General features: G+C 41.3%; 1 protein-coding gene across 5 annotated transcripts in view; it reads left to right on the forward strand.

Annotated features, from left to right (window-relative positions):
* The window catches only part of RTTN (rotatin), a 119007-nt gene that overhangs the window by 84850 nt on the left and 16645 nt on the right, over nt 1-17512 (forward strand). For all 5 annotated transcript variants that reach the window (XM_061131162.1, XM_061131159.1, XM_061131161.1 and 2 more), the window contains 8 exons: nt 5842-5935; nt 8282-8474; nt 10001-10091; nt 13241-13394; nt 14364-14501; nt 14815-15032; nt 15535-15640; nt 16599-16696. In XM_061131162.1, coding sequence (XP_060987145.1) covers nt 5842-5935; nt 8282-8474; nt 10001-10091; nt 13241-13394; nt 14364-14501; nt 14815-15032; nt 15535-15640; nt 16599-16696 — 1092 coding nt within the window. The remainder of the gene's footprint in view (nt 1-5841; nt 5936-8281; nt 8475-10000; nt 10092-13240; nt 13395-14363; nt 14502-14814; nt 15033-15534; nt 15641-16598; nt 16697-17512) is intronic.

Raw genomic sequence — 17512 nt, forward strand, 5'->3', positions numbered from 1 at the left:
GATATTAAAGAAATATGAATTGACATTTGTTTGATGGTAGTTAAAAGTTATTTTATAGACCAGGATGACAAATAACACATTCACATACTGGTGTATATTATTAAATATGATCAAATGAATGTCCTTTGCAGATTATTTTCAAGCAAGCAAGACTTGAGGACAGTAGAGAGCATGTCAGCTTAATACATTTTTATTTTTATCTATTAAAATAGTAATCCTTGGTGACTCAGATGGTAAAGAATATGCCTGCAATGCAGAAGACCTGGGTTCGATCCCTGGGTTGGGAAGATGCCCTGGAGAAGGGAATGGCAACCCACTTGAATATTCTTGCCTGGGGCATTCCATGGACAGAGGAGCCTGGCTGGTTATAGTTCATGGGGTTGCAGAGAGTCAGACACGATTGAACAACCAACACTTTCATGCTAATATAGCAAATTTTAAAAATGCAGATTGTTTAGTAGAAATATAAATAACCCCAGTCAGTTGTTAAAACACAGTATATTGGTCTAGAAAGACGTTCTTATGTTTTATCAACCAAATGGGGTGGGATAAGTTAGAATGCAACTATTAGATACTTTCTGAAATCATATTTTTCAAAATTTGTTTGTCCCTTCCTCGGCTGATACTGAGGAAGAGCCCAGTGTTTATGAAGGCCTGTTTGTTGCATTCTTCTAATGAGCCAGGTATTTAGTGGGTCCTCAGAGGCTTTCTTTTCCTGCAGTGAGTGTAATCTTCATTTTCATCAGTAGAGAGGACTGCCTGAGTGTTCGTCAGTTGAAGCGATGTTCAGTGAAAAGACAGAGGATTTCAGCTCCTCGTCCTCTAAAATTTTTCCCCTATAGCCAAGGGAGCTCGTGGCTGGAGCCAGGCTCCTTTGGCGGTCCTGTGTGGCTGTGACGTCAGTCTCAGTATGTGATTGTTGCTTCACAGACTGAAACTTACCTGGATGTCGATTGACAGGAACTTTTTTTTTTTTTTTAAAACACATCTCTTAAAAAAATAAATAAATAAATAAAAACACATCTCTTATAGCCAGTTATAGGCAGATATAATTTTAAAATGTCTTTAGGTTTTTCCCTCCTCCTATGTGGATCTAATGTTATATGAAATAAGACATTTAGTACATGCTTATTTGTGAATGATTTATTGAGACTGAGATTTATCTAGCCTCCATCTGTAGATGACTCTCTGCTCAGCTTACAACTTTTGGCTGCAGCTTTCTGTCACTTGGCTGTTACTACTGTAATGTCATACTTCAAGTGGCGAGAGGTGATAGAGGTCAGAAGTTGAAAGAGGGATTTTAAAAACTATTAATTTCTTGTGCCATTTTCTCCAAATTCTTTTTCTTTTTACTATCAGAAACTGCAAATGAAAATAACCTTAGGTTTTGCTTTCATCCTGTCAGATCAAGTCTAAGGTACCCTACATTAAGGATTAGGACAAATAGGGAATCAATGTACGGATACCGTGAGCTGTACAGTGTCTGGGTCTGTGGTAGGTTGTTTCATAAGTTCTGTTCACAACTTATTTGCGTGCATGCATGGACCTGGAGCTGACACAGGTATGGGACGTTTATGCTGTCTCAGAGAAAAGAAACTGATGGGAGGATACAGTAATTTTTACCTAGGAGGTGTTTGACAGTTTGGGCTTTTTCAGCTTTAGAGTTTTTCAGTTCAGTTCAGTCGCTCAGTCGTGTCTTACTCTTTGCAACCCCATGAATCGCAGCACACCAGGCCTCCCTGTCCATCAGCAACTCCTGGAGTCCACCCACACCCATGTCCATTGAGTCAGTGATGCCATCCAATCATCTCATCCTCTGTCGTCCCCTTCTCCTCCTGCCCTCAGTCTTTCCCAGCGTCCGGGTTTTTTCCAGTGAGTCAACTCTTCTCATGAGGTGGCCAAAGTAATGGAGTTTCAGCTTCAGCATCAGTCCTTCCAGTGAACACCCAGGACTGATCTCCTTTAGGATGGACTGGTTGGATCTCCTTGCAGTCCAAGGGACTCTCAAGAGTCTTCTCCAACACCACAGTTCAAAAGCATCAATTCTTCTGCACTCAGCTTTCTTTATAGTCCGACTGTCACATCCATACATGACCACTGGAAAAACCATAGCCTTGACTACACAGACCTAGTTAACAACAAAAAAAATCTCTGCTTTTTAATATGCTGTCTAGGTTGGTCATAACTTTCCTTCCAAGGAGGAAGCGTCTTTTAATTTCATGGCTGTAATCACCATCTGCAGTGATTTTGGAGCCCAGAAAAATAAAGTCAGCCACTGATTCCACTGTTTGCCCATCTGTTTGCTATGAAGTGTTGGGACCAGATACCATGATCTTAGTTTTCTGAATGTTGAGCTTTGAGCCAACTTTTTCACTCTCCTCTTTCACTTTCATCAAGATGCTCTTTAGTTATGCTTCACTTTCTGCCATAAGGGTGGTGTCATCTGCATATCTGAGGTTATTGATATTTCTCCTGGCAATCTTGATTTCAGCTTGTGCTTCCTCCAGTGCAGCATTTCTCATGATGTACTCTGCATATAAGTTAAATGAACAAGATGACAATATACAGCCTTGACGTATTCCTTTTCCTATTTGGAACCAGTCTGTTGTTCCATGTCCAGTTCTAACTGTTGCTTCCTGACCTGCATACAGATTTCTCAGGAGGCAGGTCAGGTGGTCTGGTATTCCCATATCTTTCAGAATTTTCTACAGTTTATTGTGATCCACACAGTCAAAGGCTTTGGCATAGTCAATAAAGCAGAAATAGATGTTTTTCTGGAACTCTCTTGCTTTTTTGATGATCCAGTGGATGTTGGCAATTTGATCTGTGGTCTCTCTGCCTTTTCTAAAACCAGCTTGAACATCTGGAAGTTCATGGTTCACGTATTGCTGAAGCCTGGCTTGGAGAATTTTGAGCATTACTTTCCTAGCGTGTGAGATTAGTGCAATTGTGTGACAGTTTGAGCATTCTTTGGCATTGCCTTTCTTTAGGATTGGAATGAAAATTGACCTTTTCCAGTCCTGTGGCCACTGCTGAACTTTCCAAATTTGCTGACATATTGAGTGCAGCACTTTTACAGCATCATCTTTCAGGATTTGAAATAGCTCAACTGGAATCCCATCACCTCCACTAGCTTTGTTTGTAGTGATGCTTCCTAAGGCCCACTTGACTTCACATTCCAGGATGTCTGGCTCTAGGTGAGTAATCACACCATTGTGATTATCTGGGCTGTGAAGATCTTTTTTGTACAGTTCTTCTGTGTATTCTTGCCACCTCTTCTTAATATCTTCTGCTTCTGTTAGGTCCCTACCATTTCTGTCCTTTATATAGCCCATCTTTGCATGAAATGTTCCCTTGGTATCTCTAATTTTATTGAAGAGATCTCTAGTCTTTCCCATTCTGTTGTTTTCCTCTATTTCTTTGCACTGATGGCTGAGGAAGGCTTTCTTATCTCTCCTTGCTATTCTTTGGAACTCTGCATTCAAGTGGGAATATCTTTCCTTTTCTTCTTTGTTTTTCATTTCTCTTCTTTTCACAGCTATTTGTAAGGCCTCCTCAGACAGTCATGTTGCTTTTTTGCATTTCTTTTTCTTGGGGATGGTCCTGATCCCTGTCTCCTGTACAATGTCATGAACCTCAGGCCATAGTTCATCAGATACTCTATCAGATCTAGTCCCTTAAATGTATTTCTCACTTCCACTGTATAGTCATAAGGGATTTGATTTAGGTCATACCTGAATGGTCTAGTGGTTTTCCCCACTTTCTTCAATTTAAGTCTGAATTTGGCAATAAAGAGTTCATCATCTGAGCCATAGTCAGCTCCCGGTCTTGTTTTTGCTGACTATATAGAGCTTCTCCATCTTTGGCTGCAAAGAATATAATCAGTGTGATTTCAGTGTGACCATCTGGTGATGTCCATGTGTAGAGTCTTCTCTTGTGTAGGTGGAAGAGGGTGTTTGCTATGACCAGTGTGTTCTCTTGGCAGAACTCTATTAGCCTTCACCCTGCTTCATTCTGTACTCCAAGGCCAAATTTGTCTGTTACTCCAGGTGTTTCTTGACTTCCTACTTTTGCATTCCAGTCCCCTATAATGAAAAGGACATCTTTTTTGCGTGTTATTTCTAGAAGGTCTTGTAGGTCTTCATAGAACTGTTCAACTTCAGCTTCTTCAGCATTACTGTTTGGGGCTTGGACTTGAATTACCATGATATTGAATGGTTTGCCTTGGAAATGAACAGAGATCATTCTGTCGTTTTTGAGATTGCCTCCGAGGACTGCATTTTGGACTCTTTTGTTGACTATGATGGCTACTCCGTTTTTTCTCGGGGATTCCTGCCCACAGTAGTAGATAAAATGGTCATCTGAGTTAAATTCACCATTACAGTCCATCTTAGTTCACTGATTCCTAGAATGTTGACATTCACTCTTGCCATGTTCTGTTTGACCACTTCCAATTTGCCTTGATTCATGGAACTATATTCCAGATTCCCATGCAATATTGCTCTTTACAGCATCAAACCTTGCTTCTATTACCAGTCCCATTCACAACTGGGTGTTGTTTTTTCTTTGGCTCCATCCCCTTCGTTCTCTCTGGAGTTATTTCTCCACTGATCTCCAGTAACATATTGAGCACCTCCCGACCTGGGGAGTTCATCTTTCAGTGTCCTATCTTTTTGCTTTTTCATACTGTTATGGGATTCTCAAGGCAAGAATACTGAAGTGGTTTGCCATTCCCTTCTGTAGTGAACCACATTCTCTCAGAACTCTCCACTATGACCGTCTTGTGTGGCCCCACATGGCATGGCTTAGTTTCATTGAGTTAGACAAGGCTGTGGTCCGTGTGATCATACTGGCTAGTTTTCTGTGATTGTGGTTTCAGTCTGTCTGCCCTCTGATTCCCTCTCTCTGTGCCTACTGTCTTAGTTGGGTTTCTCTTACCTTGGACGGGCGGCATCTCTTCACAGTGCTCCAGCGAAGCGCAGCTGCTGCTCCTTACCTTGGACATGGGGTATCTCCTCTAGGCTGAGGCTCCTGACCTTGGATGTGGGGTAGCTCCTCTCGGCCACTCCTGTGCCATCGCAGCTGCCCCTCCTGCATGTGAAATTTTGTTTTCTACAGAATTTCTATCATGTTTAATGTTTCCAAAAGATGTTTTATGAAGTACAGTATAGTTATGAAGTACTGTACAGTACAGTACCAGCATAGTTCTTAATTTTTAAAAACAGTTCATTTGTTACACGGGAAGAGATAGAGAAAAATCTCTTAATACTTCTGCTAATTCTTTTATAGACACTATTAAAATTTGTGTGTGCCATTTGAAACTAAAAAGACTCTTATGAATTAAGAAGTGAAAATTAAAGACACAACAAATCATAGTTAAAGTAGTATGCTTCTTAGTCTCTCAACATTTGAGCATTAAGTGGCAATGGGCTTTGTGTGCATGTTCCGGTAATCTTCTCAACCTAGGGTTGAACCCACGTCTCCTGCATCTCCTGTTTTGCAGGCGAATTCTTTACTGCTGCACCACTGGGGAAGACTGGGAATGGGCTCTATCAGGACCTTAAAATCCTACATGCACTTCAAATCAAAACTTTGCTCCTTTGAGTTAACTGACTTACATGAACTGTAACAGGTCTAAGAAGCAGAAAATGCCATTCCAAAAACTGTTATGACTCTCAAGACATGGAGTGTTTTTCAGTTATACTAACTAGTGTGCTTTTGTGATGAACCTTTTTGTGTGAGGATTTCTTGTGTGTATGTTGCTGGTGTTTCATTTCCCAGTTGGTGATGTTAACCAGTGAGTGCTCCATGTATAAAATAATTGCCTTTGCTGATCCCTAGGTGGCAACTTCATCGGGCAGTGCTGAATTTCAGTCCCTCGTGCTCTCCACGGCGCCTCACCCTGAAGTCACACATGACCAGCTGGTGGCTCAAGGTATCCTTTTAGGAAGGCATTCTACTTTCAGAAAGAAGAGTGACAAGTTGGTCCTGACAGATATTTTGAAAGTAAATTTCTGGATAAAAGAACTAAATTAAGTCACAGAACAAACTGTCCAGATAAGAACAAAATGAAATGTCACAGAACAGAATACGTACATCAGAAATTAACAAACAAATACTCTTAACTAATAAATGGGAATTTGGCCATCAAGTAAATACTCTGATTGCCATATGGTTCCTTATTAGATAATAATGGATATTTGGTATTTGAATCCAGGAACTGATAGATGTTAATTAGCTTCATTTTTTTTTCCCTTCTTTCGGGAACACACCTCAGTTTGCCACTTGAAAAGTGAATCCACTTGAAAGTGATGAGAAGTGGGTTCGTAAGGATTTTTCAAAGCGTATGCTTTCGTTTTAAAGCACACAAAATATTTCGAGTCCCTGTTTTATAAGAAGGTCGTGCTGAGTAGCCTAGGATTTATTTTTATTAATGACAGTGTGTATATTTTATTCTTTTGGGGACTGTTGCCAGCTCTGTCTGCTTCACACTTTATATATTTGTATAGATTACTGCTCGCTTTTGTTTCTTCTAAGACAGTAGATAGGCCTTTATTCAGTAGCATTAAATCCCTAATCTGTAATGAATATACTACCTAAAAAGAAGGTAATTTTAAACACTGAAATATGAGCATCTGCAGGGAAAATGCTTTCTAAAACTTCAGAAATATTTGCTTAAGTAAGACTTTACTCTGAATTTTCCTTACAGTGTTTGTTCCAGAACTTCCTGAACAGTGTCCCAATTTGGTTTTTAGTAATTTATGTTAACAACATATAAAAATGTTTAATTTTAGAAAGTACTCACCTGATCCTGTTAAGAACAAAAGAAGCAAACTCAGGTTGTTTTCAGTAGCTTAGGACACAGAGCATGAAATGAAGTTTGATAACGAATCTCATGAACATTTATTTCTAAGAGTATGTTGAGTTACTGTTTTTTAAACAGCTTCATTGAGATATAATTCACATTCATACAGTTCACTCAATGTAAGTGTACAATTCCTTGGTTTTTAGTGTATTCACACAGTTGTGCAAACATCACCACAGTCAGTTGTAGAACACTTTTATCACCCAGAACAAAACTTGTTCCTGCTAGCAGTCACTCCTGATTTCCTCTGCTCTCCCCAGCCTGCCGCAAGCACTAGTCTGCTTTCCCTGTTTATAGATTTGCCAGTTTGGGATGTTTCATATAAATGGAATCTTATTTAGGGATCAGGGTGAGGGTATCTCGGAAATTTTTTTTGTACTTTTGTGTAAGTTTGGTTTATTCAAAATAGAATGTTTCCTTAAAATAGAAATAAGAAGTAAAGGTCATGAGGGAGTCTTGAGGCAGATTAAATTGTCTTGTTAACAGTCCCTTCCCGAGTCTTCTAGGAAAGTTCCATACTCTCGTATCTTCAGTTCTAAAATCCAGAATTTCTGAAAGTGAAAAGTTTTCTCAGAACTTAGGTGTCAGTAAGCCTTAGCTGTGCCCTAATACATTTGGTTACAAAATCTGACCAATTCTAGTTGGAAGTTGTACTTGCTTATATATTTGTCCTCCTTGTTGTGATTATGTGTCTGCTGCGCTGCAGAAAAATTTGTTTCCTTGTGGGGCGTTGCCCAGGATCCCACTGGGGTTGTTAATTAGTGTAGGGTGGTGGTGGTTCTTGTTTAGTCATTATGTCGTGTCTGATTCTTTTGAGACCCCGTGGACTGTAGCCCACCGGGCTCCTCTGCCCATGGAATTTCCCAGGCAAGAATACTGAAGTGGATTGCCATTTCCTTCTCCAGGGGATCTTCCTGACCCCAGGATAGAACCCGTGTCTCCTGCATTGGCAGGTGGATTCTTTACCACTGAGCACGAGGATACATGTACCTTATTACTTTTCTAAAATTAAAAATATTTTGAGTGCTGAAACGCTTCTGGCCCTTAGTTTAAAAACAAAAAGAATTGTGGTGCATCTGTTTGTTACCCAGTGTCCGAGTGCATGAGACACAGAACTGTGCCCTGCCCTTCTCGTCCTGAGGTACATTGTCACCCGAGGTGTCCCTCAGACACACACATGTACATGCACACGTGCGTGCTCACACATGCGCACAAAAACACACGCTGGAGGAGCTGGATGTCTGACAAGCTGGCCTCAGGCTTGAGGTGTGCCGAGCAGTTAGGGGAATTCCCCAGCAGACTGTCTCTCTTTAGCACTTGTAGGAACTTTCATCTGATTATCAGAACTTGTGAATTTTGTATGTAACCACAAGCTAAACACAATGGTGATAATTTTCACACCTATCTCAATAATAGGTCAGCGTGAAGCTGCGTCTCCACGGCTTCCTCCTGATTCACCCCTCTCTGCTCCTCTGCCCAGGCAGTGTGTGTCTGTCACCCCGCCCCTCCTCTCCGCGACGTGCAGCCTCCTAGACAGTCTCTTGGTGACCGCTCCAGGAGACACTGCTGGTGCTTTCCGACGAACCCGTCTCATTGAGCAGCTCTGTAGGTAAGCAGGGAGACTGAAGGTTTTCGCTTTTGCCAGATTTGTCTGGGCACTTTTTATTTTCAATCTGTTAAAGCATTTGTGTTGCTTTGTTTCACTAACTGTTAAACTTCCCTTACCCCATCCTGATATTTTAAAACTCAGGAGTTTGTCCTCTGCCACACTCAAGGAATATGATACAAGTCTCCTTGATTGTTCAGAATGAAAGTGAAGGAGTTCTGGGCTTCATCTCCCTAGTGGTCATATCAGAATAACGTCATTGGGTTGAAAAGTCATTTTTAAAATACATTTGGAATTGTTTAGTTATGGGAGCCTGAAAGTTTTAATAGAAAGTAGTCTGATAAACTTTAAGGAAATCATGATTTGGTTCTTTGATGTATCTAATATTAATTAGCATCTGACTGGACTTTTTCTGATTTTCTGATTGGCTGTATGGTATAGTTAAAAAGGCCAAGGAGATTGGATTCAGTCCAACTTAGGGCCTGATTATGGTTCATTCTCTCACTAGTGTTGCTGCCTTGGTAAAGGCACTTTAATCTCTGATGCGTCATTAATAATACTAGTTAATGGGATGACTATTAGGATTAAAAAGAGGTGTTGTCTACAATACTCTCTTATCTTGAGTAAAGTGTTCCTTCCCTCAGGACATCCTGCTTATTCCAGCCACGTGTACCCACCTCCTGTTCCCCACATGCTCATTTGCATTTCTCTCTCTCTGTTTCTGCTCTTTGAACATCTGCTCTCTGAATTGTCTTCCTTCTCTTCACCAAATCACAGCGCTTTCTCTTTCTTTTTGGGATAAGGGCAGTCTCAAGAGGAAGAAGTCTGCCGTGCTTCACTCAGTGGTGTCTGTTTCTTTACTCTGCCCTTTATAGTAGGCAGCAAGATGAGACTGTGGTCTGTTTACATTTCTTTTCCTACTAGAGTTGGAAAACGAAACTGCTAGGCGATTGTCTTTCCTTCTTAAATGTTTCCTATCTCAAAAATGGTTAAAATGGAGTGTTAGGAATATTTTTGCTTCTGCAGAGTCTGTTAAGAGTCTTTTGTGACGTTGAGGGCATGGAGGTATTAAAGAATCTTATAGGAAAGGCTTATATTTCCATCCTTGCTATTTCTGACTTAAATTTTTTTGCTGTTTTTTTTTCTTTCTTTTTTTTGGTTTTTACTTTGTAAATCAGAACTTACTTCCTCAAAAGTGCTTTTCCTATTTTAAATAGGGACATAAGCACCAAGATCTTTCTCTTGTCTTTTCCTTCTGAAAGGACTTTATTATATTCTGCTTGTAATAGGTTTCACTATATATTTTCCTTGGAATTCTTGGTTTCCGACATTTACCTGATGATATCTTTTCCCATGTTCTGAAATATTTTAGGGAAACTTTTTATAAACACTTATTTCCTTCATTTCATAAAAAATCCCTTTTCTTGAGTTCTGTTCATGGTCATATCCAAATTGTAAATTCGGATTTGTTCGTCTTCAGTAACAAGCATCTCGATGGTCTGAAGGGTGCTGCCTCTCTTCCTTCACAGCATTGCAGATGCCACCCTCCTAGAGACAAGCGTCCAGGAGCTCCGGGCCCTGCTGCCCACGTCTCTTCCTGCTGAACACACTCAGGCTCAGGTGAGCGCCCACGTCTCCCTCTCACCTCGTCTGTATGTGCGTTTCTGTAGCCTTAAGTGCCAGAAACAGAAATCCTGATGAGGACATACCACAGGAGAGGAGTGAGAGTCTCTTAGGGTGTATGTGGTATGATGAGGTTGTTTGAAATAGGTTACTTAATATTCCAACTACAGACGTCTCTGGTAGCAGAGAGCAGTGAGAGGTTTGAGGTCCTAGATTCTACGCCTAGTTCCATCATTAACCAGCTGGACATGTTTCATCAAGGATCTGGCTACCTTTGAACACTGTATTAGACAAAGGGGAATGTTCACTGTATAGCCCACCTTCCCCCTCTGTGATTTTAGGATATCTCTGTTATTTCTACCTAAATTAAAGTTGTAGAAATACTTAGTGAGTAAATTCTGTGTATTTTCAAAGCTCAGTTTAATAAGGATAAATTTATGTTTGTTCCTCCACAGATATTTAGTGAAGTTGTTGCTAACAGAAATGGTACCTTAAGATCAGATTTTTAAGAAGGGCCACAGGATTTATTTGGGGTGAGAGATAATAAAAGTGTGCCAGACCAGTATCTCTTGCTCTGCGGTGTCTTCTTTGAGCTTTCTGCGTAAGGCAGACCCCTCCTACAAGGCTGGGTAGCACTGCACATCATCTTCCAAACGCTGGTCCAGCGCAGTGTTTCCACTTGTGAGTGTGCTTGTTTGTGTGTTGGCCATCGCCCCTGATTTTCTGTCTGTCCATCCAGCACGTCTTCACTGGGGGCCTACCGAGCAGCAGGATCTTCCCTAAATGAATAAAACAGAGAACCTTCCCCTCAAGTGGGGAGTGTAGACAGTGATCAAATACACATATGCCTGATGATGTCTTAGGTAGACACCTGAGAGTAAAAACTAAAGCAGGAACAGGGAGTAGCGTCAGAGCTGGCAGCGCAGGGCTTTTCTGCGTCGAGGGCTCGGGGAAGGGCGCTCAGACAGTGACATGGGGCCTGAAGTGAGTGAGGAAGCCAGTCCATGGGGCCTCACGGGGCCCCTGAGAGTCGCCCTGTTCAGGAACCAGCATGGAGCGGCTGGTGCAGAGTCTGCGAGGCGGAGATGAGGCCAGAGGGTCCAGGACTCCGTGAAGGTGGAAGTGCCATTAGGGCCTGTTTTATAAAGGAAACGACGAGCCCAGCAGCGAGCAGCTTGCCCAGGACGGCTCCCACAGTGAGAGGCAGGGCCAGGCTTCCAGCCCGTGCAGGCTGCTTCTGGAATCCATAGTCTTACTCTTGCACTACATGGCCTATGTAGACTGACTGCTTCTTGCCTTTTCATCCTTACATAAGATGGTTCATTCATTCCAGAAAACCCTGGAGCATATGCCCCGCTTTATTGTGCTGTAGGCGCTAGTGATGCCTCTGTGAACAGAGCAGGCATGCCCCGGCCCACACAGAGTCTGGGTCCTTGGAATGGGAGACAGTAAACAGTAAATAGCAGTTACGGGTTTTTATCAGGTGGTGATGAATGGTGTATAAAGAATCAATGAGGATGGGTGATACCTCAGAAAAAGCCTCACCGAGGTGAGATGTGAGCAGAGCTGAGGAGACAGGCTGTGGGTGGGGAGGCAGTGCGTGTGGCAGAACTCTGTGGGGAACAGAGACATGAGGTGCTGAAGCTGGGGGTCTCTTGGTCTGGCTTTTTTTGTTTGTTTGTTTTTAAAGAAAGAATTTCAAACATTAAAAAAAAAAGATAGTTGCTTTATGAACTGTCATACTGGTAGCTGACTGAATCTTCGATATGGTAGTTCACGGGAGAATCTGACAGCTCAGGCGTTCTCGCTCAGGCTTCCTGCTGGCTCTCCCCTCCCCTGGATTGTCCGGTCATGGTCACACCACACACGCAGAGGGCAGACTCACTGTAACTGCAGTGGTGTGGCATAGCAAGGGGTCAGGAAATACTTCACAGCAATAAGGAAATTAAATGTCACCAACTGCTTGCATTTCACCCGATAGGAAAAACGTAGAGCCACCTGTACTTTTGTGTAAAATGTGTCCACAGATTAGATAAAGAGAGTACCTTTTATCCAGAGAAGTAGGACAGAAGAACTCTTTGGAAGCAGTCTGACACCATTCACCATAGAGGCACTTTATGTTGTTTAGTCGCCAAGTTATATCTGCATCTTTTGCAACCCCATGGACTATCACCTGCCAGGCTCCTCTGTCCATGGCATTTTCCAGGCAAGGATACTGGAGTGGGTTGCCATTTCCTTCTCCAGAGGATCTTCCTGACCCAGGGAGCAAACCTGTGTCTCCTGCATTGGCAGGTGGATTCTTTACTACAGAGCTGCGAGGTAGGCCCTGTAGGCACTTATGCCTCAACAAATGCCTGGCAGTCCCTGACTCTGAGAGTAACGTGGGAGGAAAAACTGTGAGTGTGTGTGTGTGCACACGTATACAGAAAGAGAGGCCAGAATGTATCTGTGAAGTTCATTTCTATGGATTGTTGCGTTGCTTGGACGTGGTAGAGAGATGTCATCAGAGTTTGTTCTTTAATTATTACATGTCCAGAGAATTTTTTTTTAAGTATTTTTGCCCATTAATACTTCTTACGGTATTAGTTATCAACCAACATTCCAGAGGTGGTTTTATTGGTTATTTTAAGGAGGATTTAATTGTTCTTTTAAAACTAAGAATAGTATTTTTATGCTGAAGGATAGTTGAAGGCAAACATTGGACATGTTTTCATTTTATTTATAGCAATCACTAGGCTGTTAGGCTGACTTCTCCCACCCCTCAATTGTACGCCTTGAAGAATATGTTATAATCTTTCTTTACAGAATTGTAGAGCTTTGGACTGCCTTTTTTGCTTCTTCCACAGTTTAGCTACTTGAAAACCATAAAGGCTTTCTCTCTCTAAATAGAATTCAGAATTTGGCTTTGAAAATGATGTTTTGTTTGGTATAATTGTAGTTGACACTGTTAATGTGACCGTTAATGACATGCTTGTGAGAAAAATAATGCTTTGTCTGCTGTGTGTTAATTTTAGGTCTTTTAAAATTATGATGCATATTTTATGACTTTTTTGTTAACTTGTATTATAAAGAAGTGACACTGCATCACTGAGATGGGCTTTTCGTGTGACATGCTTTATTTTTACTGTGTCTCCTCTTTGGAGCAGGTGTCCTTTCTCCTAGAATACCTGTCCTCCTTATCCCAGCTTCTGCAGTCATGTTTATTGGTGGATCCTGACCTTGTGATTCAGGATGAGCTTCTGAAACCTCTTATCCCTAACATCATCCGAGTTCTCACCCTATGCACCAAAGATATATTAGGTGAGCTTTATTTATTTATTTATTTTAATTGGAGGCTAATTGCTTTACAATATTGTAGTGGTTTTGCCATACACTGACATGAATAAGCCATGGGTGTACATGTATTCCCCATCCTGAACCCCCCTCTCACCTTCCTCCTCGGTGAGCTTTATTTTTATTTAAATTTTGTTGTTGTTGTTGTTGTTTAGAAGTAAAGTAAATAATGTAACTTTGTACCAAGTATTCAGATCAGGGTCACATTTTGGGTTGTTCTTTGCTAGTGTTTTTGGAAGACTTTTCATGAAGTGTCTTACAGGTTGGATATTTTAAGTGGCTCCCGGAGACTGAGGCAAGTATGCAGTGTAATGAAGGACCATTCACCAGTGCTGTCATTTTAAATGAGCGTAAAGTTCTTTATGTAATGTTAGAAAGCACAGTGAGTGTTAGATGTTAATTATTCTTATAAGCTATGACTAAATAACAAGTTTAAGTCCAGAACATAATATCAGAAATTTCCAAAGGTCTGCAATTCTTTAAAAATGTACTCTAATGAAATGTTGAATATAGAGCTTACTAGTAGGGAAAACTAAAGCAACATAGCTTCTTTCTCAAAATATGATAGTTGTCTGAAAGAGTTTATAATGAAGTAATCATTCATTTGGTAATTCTCTGCCCATTAGCTCATTCTTGTTTAGGCCTTTGCGTTTATGGCTTTGCAGGTTTGGGGTCTGGTAGGTGAAGTGGTTTACGACGCCCAGCAAAGGCAGTCTGCAGTCTCAGCAGCACCGCGTTACCCCAGTGCTGGGGGAGCAGTGGTCACTCAGGGGCAGGTTTGGCCAGTGGCAGTGATGTCCGCATGAGCTAACAGGGTTACACCACGCATTCCCTAAGAGAATAGGGAGCAAGAGGTGATTTTTACGTTATTTTTCAAAAGGCTCTTTTTCTTCTTTGTGTTAATAAGTCGAAACATTTTGGTTGCTGTTTTTACAGATGTAGAGTTAACGCCAGCTTTTTACCAGACGTGGACTCATCTGTTCAACCTTCTGGCCGCACTGCTGAGGCGAGCTGGCCCTGCCTCTTTCCCGTCTGTTACCAAGAGTCTGGCCCGGTCCTGGGCAGCGGTGATCGGTAAGGAGATGGTCCTGCTGGGCTCGGGGTGGTTTTGCTCATAAAATTAAGATAATCCCTTATTTACACACACTCACACATTCTTATAAACAGGAATCTATATAAAAAGAGCAAAATGAAAATGAAATCAATTCCTTGATCGGTAGGTTGTCTTGGTACTATTTAATTTACCTTTAAACACTGCAGTTATTGCTGTGCTAATAAACTTCATTAGCATTAAAAAACCTATAAACTTTGTTGCTCAAATAAATTTGACTCACTTCTTTAATTTTGAAGATGTTTCCAGTCATTCATACATGAAATTATCTTTCAGATACATTCTGCAGGTGTGCACGTCTGTCTGCCACAAGCCCTACCCTGTATACCGCCAGCCTGCACTTCCTTTCTCTTCTCTTGACCGAAGAAGCAAAAAGGCATCTCCAAGATAAGGATAAAACAAGCTTATGCCACAGTCCAGCAGTGGTTTCACTTCTTGACAAAACCCAGGAAAGTCAGAACTCTCTGGAACGACTTACTGAAGTAATTCTTCAGGTTAGTGGTTCTTGATTTTTTAAAATTTGGTTTAGTTTTTAAATAATTGACTTTCAGTCTTGGTCTTCTAAGAATTTTATTCAATCATTCGAATTAAAAAGCAATGCTTATTACAACCATTTAAATAACAGAAGAAAGGAGGAATTTGATAATCGTTCTCCAGTTCTTCTGTTTTCTAAGGGGCCTTTTAAATAAATTACATGTATGTACATGTATTCCCCTGTGAATTTGATTAAGTGCTTAAACTTGCTGTATGTTAATGCTCAACATAGCTTTTTTCTTTAGAGGTGAGTCTTTGAGAATGATTTTCAGTCTTCTCCATATTATAGATTTTTTATTCAGTCTCATCCTCACAGAACATTGTCAAATCTTAATGATTTATCAAATTCTAGTGGATTTCATGAAGTAGTTGAAAACTAACGATAGCTCATATTTTCATTCATAAGTGTTTTGCTACAGCTTAAGTTTTTCTCGAAGGCAGTTTGATTTGCATTCTTTGCAGTGCTATGAAGGAAAAACTTCCAGAGATGTCCTGAAGAGGGTCGCTGTGAACGCCCTGATGTCGCTTCTGGCCGTCAGCAGAAGAGCACAGAGACACGCTCTGAAGGGTGAGCCACCTGACGCCTCAGCTGCTTTTAACTTGTATATTTTACCGCCTGTTTATTTTAGGTGTAAAGAGCTTAAAATTATAGTGTCACTGAAAAGAACAGGTTTTTCCCCCATACAGAAACATAGTAAACATACTTTGTTATTTTAAAAAATTTTCTGTGAAGCATTCCATAGTTTTATTTGCAAAGCAGAAATAGGGACACGGATGTAGAGAGCAAACGTGTGGAAACCACGGGAGGCGGGGGGTGGGGAGAACTGGGAGACGGGCTGACACGTGGACCCCGCCGCGTCCAAGCAGACGTCTGGGGAGGGCCTGCTGCGCTGCACAGGGGCGCCCCTCGGCCCCCGGTGGGGCCTGAGCGGGGAGGGGGCCAGACGTGCGTTTCTGTCAGAGCACAAGATGACACAGGTGGGCTACTGTTTGTGCAGTGAGTCTTTCTCTAGAGTCTATTAAATCTTAGAGAAGTTTTTTAATGTAACATACCACTCAGTTTCATAATAATCACGTGTTAACCACAAGCACATATTGCACACACAAAGAAAACATGTAGTTTCAATAGGAATAATAACCACCTTAGATGATTCTATATTTTCATATAAATTTCCCTCTGGAGTGTTGTAATTTCTCATCCAGATTCAGGGAACCACAGGTGTTTGAGATGAAAGAGAATATCAAGTCCACTGATTTCAGTTGTAACTTTGCTACTGAAACTCCACACGCCTCCAACATAAATGAGATGTGTGAAGAGTAGTACTAAGTTAAAAACAAGTGGGTTTTAGCATTTTAGTTTTCCTGTGTTTTTTCCCTCTGGTTCATTAATGTCTCACTGAAAATGTGAAAATAGAATTGGTTAGACACAGAAAATATAATTTTTTGAGAAATTTGATTGTTGAATATAGTTTTTACTTATTTGGAAATATAGTAACTTTCTGACTATTTTGGACCTTGTCTTCCAGCCCATCTCGTAGACAGCTGCGTGGAGCAGATGAAGCACATTCATGCACAGCTGAACCTGAGTGCTCTGAAGCCAGGGAGGGCAGCGCTGAAGAAAAAGGTCAGTGAGTTCTCAGACTCTGGGAGGCAGGGGTCACCATCTCTCAAGTCCTTGTGCTCATAAATGACACCCATGTTTGGTTGAAGTGAGTGTTTTAGAGGAAAGGTACAGCCACATAAATTAATGGGATTTCTACATTAGCAGGTTTGCGATGGGATTTATTTGTATGTGTGTGCACCTTATTTCTCACTTGAAGATCTTTAAGTGAGATTTATATATGATATGTTGTTGTTTTAAGCCTTTTGGAATGTGTAAGATACATTTTTATTCTACAGAAAGAATATCTTTCTCTCATAGGTTCTCTAGAAATAGAATAACTTAGTAAGTGTTTTCTATATGGCAGGCACTGTGCTGAACACTTCATATTTACTATCCGCTGCTCACTCATGACAGTAATCACAGAACCAGGAATGGGTAAAGCCCGTGTTTGCCCCGGGTCTGGGCAGTTGCAGAGCTGGTGTTCCTGATGTCAGTTCATTTCCTTCTCAGGGACTTCTCAGCGTCTCTTTTTCGCACTGAGTCTGCTGGACTCGTGACAGGCTGCGTGTTCACTGTCAACTTGATGTAACATAGGTTTTTAAGGAAACTCTTTTATATCGCAGTAACTTGGGTTTATAACACTGTATCAGTTCCATCTGTACTGCATGACCTCTGTTTATGTGCACACTATACCTACTCATCACCAAAAGTTTAGTTTCCATCCATCACCAGACAGCTGACTCCCTCCACCACTTTTCCCTCCACCACCTTGCCCTCCGCCTCATCCCCTCCTTCCTGGTCACCACTCCTCTGCTCTCTGTGTCTATGTGGGTTTTT

Source organism: Dama dama, chromosome 27, assembly GCF_033118175.1.
Source record: "Dama dama isolate Ldn47 chromosome 27, ASM3311817v1, whole genome shotgun sequence".
In the NCBI taxonomy this organism is placed as follows: Eukaryota; Metazoa; Chordata; class Mammalia; order Artiodactyla; family Cervidae; genus Dama; species Dama dama.